Source organism: Condylura cristata, unplaced genomic scaffold (assembly GCF_000260355.1).
Source record: "Condylura cristata isolate star-nosed mole 26May11 unplaced genomic scaffold, ConCri1.0 scaffold00025, whole genome shotgun sequence".
Taxonomy (NCBI): Eukaryota; Metazoa; Chordata; class Mammalia; order Eulipotyphla; family Talpidae; genus Condylura; species Condylura cristata.
Genome location: NW_004567126.1, coordinates 567,778 through 571,246, shown reverse-complemented (window position 1 = coordinate 571,246; position 3,469 = coordinate 567,778). Strand labels below are relative to the sequence as shown.

The 3,469-nt window shown below is 51.0% G+C and overlaps 1 protein-coding gene across 3 annotated transcripts in view; it reads left to right on the top strand.

The window, feature by feature from the left end:
* SMARCA4 (SWI/SNF related, matrix associated, actin dependent regulator of chromatin, subfamily a, member 4) overlaps positions 1–2,655 on the top strand; it is a 91,745-nt gene extending 89,090 nt beyond the window's left edge. For 2 of the 3 annotated variants that reach the window (XM_012729639.1, XM_012729638.1), the window contains 4 exons: positions 16–117; positions 691–823; positions 1,026–1,168; positions 2,146–2,655. In XM_012729639.1, the coding sequence (XP_012585093.1) occupies positions 16–117; positions 691–823; positions 1,026–1,168; positions 2,146–2,178 (411 nt within the window). In that variant the 3' untranslated portion in view covers positions 2,179–2,655. The remainder of the gene's footprint in view (positions 1–15; positions 118–690; positions 824–1,025; positions 1,169–2,145) is intronic. The other variant, XM_012729637.1, reaches the window with a different exon arrangement.
* The last annotated feature ends 814 nt before the right edge of the window (positions 2,656–3,469 follow it).

The following is a 3,469-nucleotide window of genomic DNA, read 5'->3' as shown; positions in this document are numbered from 1 at the left end:
CCCCCCCCCTTGCAGGAGCGCATCCGAAACCACAAGTACCGCAGTCTCAATGACCTGGAGAAGGATGTCATGCTGCTGTGCCAGAATGCGCAGACCTTCAACCTGGAGGGCTCCCTGGTGAGGAGGCACCTGGGCAGGGTGGATCCGGGAGGGGTGGGCCCATGGGCCCACCACCAGTCTTTGCACCTTTGCAGCAGGGTCCCAAGCAGCATGCCACTTGTTGCTCTCTTTGCAACAGAGGAAGTGGACTCAGGCCACACGCCCAGGATGGCCTTGTGCGCCATTCAGTGATTATCTTGAAATTTCATTTGGCTCTACTAGGGAACTTCTTGAAAGGAAATCTGTGGATGTGTCACATGCACACACAGCCTCCACTTTGCAGTTTCCAGTGTGCTTAGAATCAGTGCCTCCAATCATAAGTCAGGTGGCATGCTGGCTTCAGCAAGGGCCCTCCTTTCTAACATTGCAAACCTCAGAGTCTTGAAAAGTAGGTATTCCCTGTGATTCTTTAAAGGAAGGAAGGAATTCATATGGATGTCCCTACACTAACACATCTGACTCTGTTTGGGACTGTTCCATAACACCAGTTGCAGAAGGGTTTCTGCAATGTCCTGACCAGGGTGGGGATTGGGCAGGGCAGGCACCCACCATTAGACCCAGCCCATTCAAGCCCCACATGTTTTGGCACAGATCTACGAAGACTCCATTGTCCTACAGTCGGTGTTCACCAGTGTGCGGCAGAAAATTGAGAAGGAAGATGACAGTGAAGGCGAGGAAAGTGAGGAGGAAGAAGAGGGCGAGGAGGAAGGCTCGGAGTCTGAGTGTGAGTCCTGGGGTAGGAGACTGGGGGGCTGTTGGAGTGCAGGGCTGAAAGCTGCAGCCTGTCTGCACGGGAGGGTGTCAGCTCAGTGATGAAGACTGGGCCCACTGCCCTGAGACCCACAACTGACCGAGCTCCCAGGAGCTGCTGTGTTCTCTAAGCTTACTTCTTTCTGTTCTTTGACCCTTGCTGATCACCACCACAGCTCGCTCAGTCAAAGTCAAGATCAAGCTTGGCCGGAAGGAAAAGGCTCAGGATCGGCTGAAAGGGGGCCGGCGGCGGCCAAGTCGTGGGTCCAGGGCCAAGCCAGTGGTAAGCGACGACGACAGTGAGGAGGAACAGGAGGAGGTGAGGTGCTGGGGCCCAGAGGTTGGGGTGGGCAGGGCTTAGGAGGCAGTCAGGTTGTTGGAGGTCTTTCCCCATCTCAGATCCTGGATCCAGCCCTATATAGGTAGGTGTTCTGACACCCCTGCTCTGCAGTTGAGAAACGGAAATTCAGCATTATCTGGAAGAGCTGTCACTCAAGGGCGAGTTCAGGTGACCATAGGACTGAAATTCTTGGCAGCCAGGGGAACCTAGGGGATGAAACATGTGTCCTACCCTGCTCCTACTACATCAAGCTACCAAACTGCCTACCCAGAATGCATTGGGATTGGAGATGCCACCAAACATTCTCTGTCTCCTCAGTGGACCTCCCCGTAACTCACACACCTGTGGCACTGAACGAAAAATCCCACAGCCTACAGTCCCCAGAGTTATATGAAGCAGATACTTGACTGCTCCATTTTGTCACTGCTGGTTTTTTCGTGTCATCATTCGTAATAACAGCAAAACATTGTGCCTCAGGATAAATCTGACCAAAGATGTACATTATCTATAGGGACATAAAGACCCTCTGAACACGGGGGGAGGGGTAGCGTTGCCAGGAAGGCTTGGGCTGGAAAACTCCCTTCTTAAGGCCAGCAGGGCATCTGTTGCCCTTGTCGGGCTGTTTAAAGTGTAAATAAAGTCCTACATGGTCAGGAACAATTTAGGTGATCTTGAAGTCCTGCATCAGGGCCACCAGAACAAGTAGACAGCAGGGGTGGAAATGGCCAAGTACACCTCCCAAGGAAGAGTGGATACACACACAGGGGCAGAAGAAATGGGAGGTGTGACTGGCAGCCGGAACTGGGCTCCCCTTTGGGCCATATCAGCCTTAGTGCCTGCCCTGCCCGTGCACCCTGGGGAAAGCAGTTTTGATGTCTGTAGTTCAGACATTTCAAGCCCAAGTAGGCCCAGTGGGATGGGTCGGACTTATGAACTCTCCTCTCGCATCCTTCTAGGACCGCTCAGGAAGTGGCAGTGAGGAAGACTGAGCCTCGACATTCCAGAGTCGCCACCCGAGCCCCTGGTTCCAGAGCCAAGATGGTGTAGCCCTTAGCAGTAACGGGTAGCAGCAGATGTAGTTTCAGACTTGGGGTAAAACTATAAACAAAAATCTTCCATATTTATACAACAGAGAAGATGTAGGACTGTTTGTGTCTGGCCCTGTCCAGCATCAGTAGGGTTTGTAACAGCATTAACTGTTTAAAACAAGAGAAAAAGAATTATGAATTGGGAAACATGAAACACCTGTTTTTCTTTTCCTTTCCTGGCAGTACTGTTGCGGCCACAGTTTGGAATCACTGTAGTTTAAGCCGTGGATGCATGTGTGTAGCCGTCCACTCCTCGTACTGTATTTTATTGGACAGGTCAGACTCGCCAGGGTCCAGGGTCCACAGGCCCGGCGGGGGTATGTCAGTGTCACTGGATGTCAAACAGTAATAAATTAAACCAACAACAAAACTCACTGCTTTGCCTCCTGCTGTGATAGTGAAAACCCACTGCCACCCACAGCCTGCAGGGGCCTTGATAAGCCCAGGCTCCAGCCCCAGCGCCCCACTGGGCCACTTCCCAGGGGAGGAAAAGGGACTTTTCCTGGCCTCACCCTCTGACCACCAGCTTTTGGCCTCATCAGGGGCTTCTGCTGTTCTGTAGTTTGTCCAACCTGGCCTTGTCACACAGGGAGCTAACAGCGTCTCAGCCCGCAGCCCAGATGATCTCGGGACAGGTTCCACACCAGAGCAGTCAGTGGGATGACTTGGGAAGCCCAGGTAATCAGGGAGTGCTTCCAAGACCAGCACTCCTTGGGGGTCTTTTCTATAATTTTGTCTCTTCATTATGATCTTCATTCATGAGTCGTCATCAGTTTGCTTGCCTTCAGTTCACAAAAGTTGCCTTTCACTCTCTGTTTACTTACAAAGGAAGCTTTGGAGTGTAATGTTTGAGTCCCTTCTGAAACAGATCTGAACCCCTTTAGAACAGGTTCTATTGGCTGCTTCCCTCCACTCCCACTCCCCAGCATAGGTTACTTTCCTGTCTCTTCTCACCATTTTTTGTTCAAAAAGTGGACATTTTATAGCCTCCCTCACCTCCTGGATTGTGATGTTTCATTTTGTTTGTTCTTTAGTAATTGCTAAGCCAAGTCTAGTGGCTTTATCCTCAGTGTGTCTGCTCAGTGTTGTTGTTTTTTTTGTTTGTTTGTTTGTTTGTTTTTTAATGTTTACTTATGCATATAAGAACTGGGGTACAGGCCAGAGTTGCAGAGAGTGATGGGGAGCAGAACAG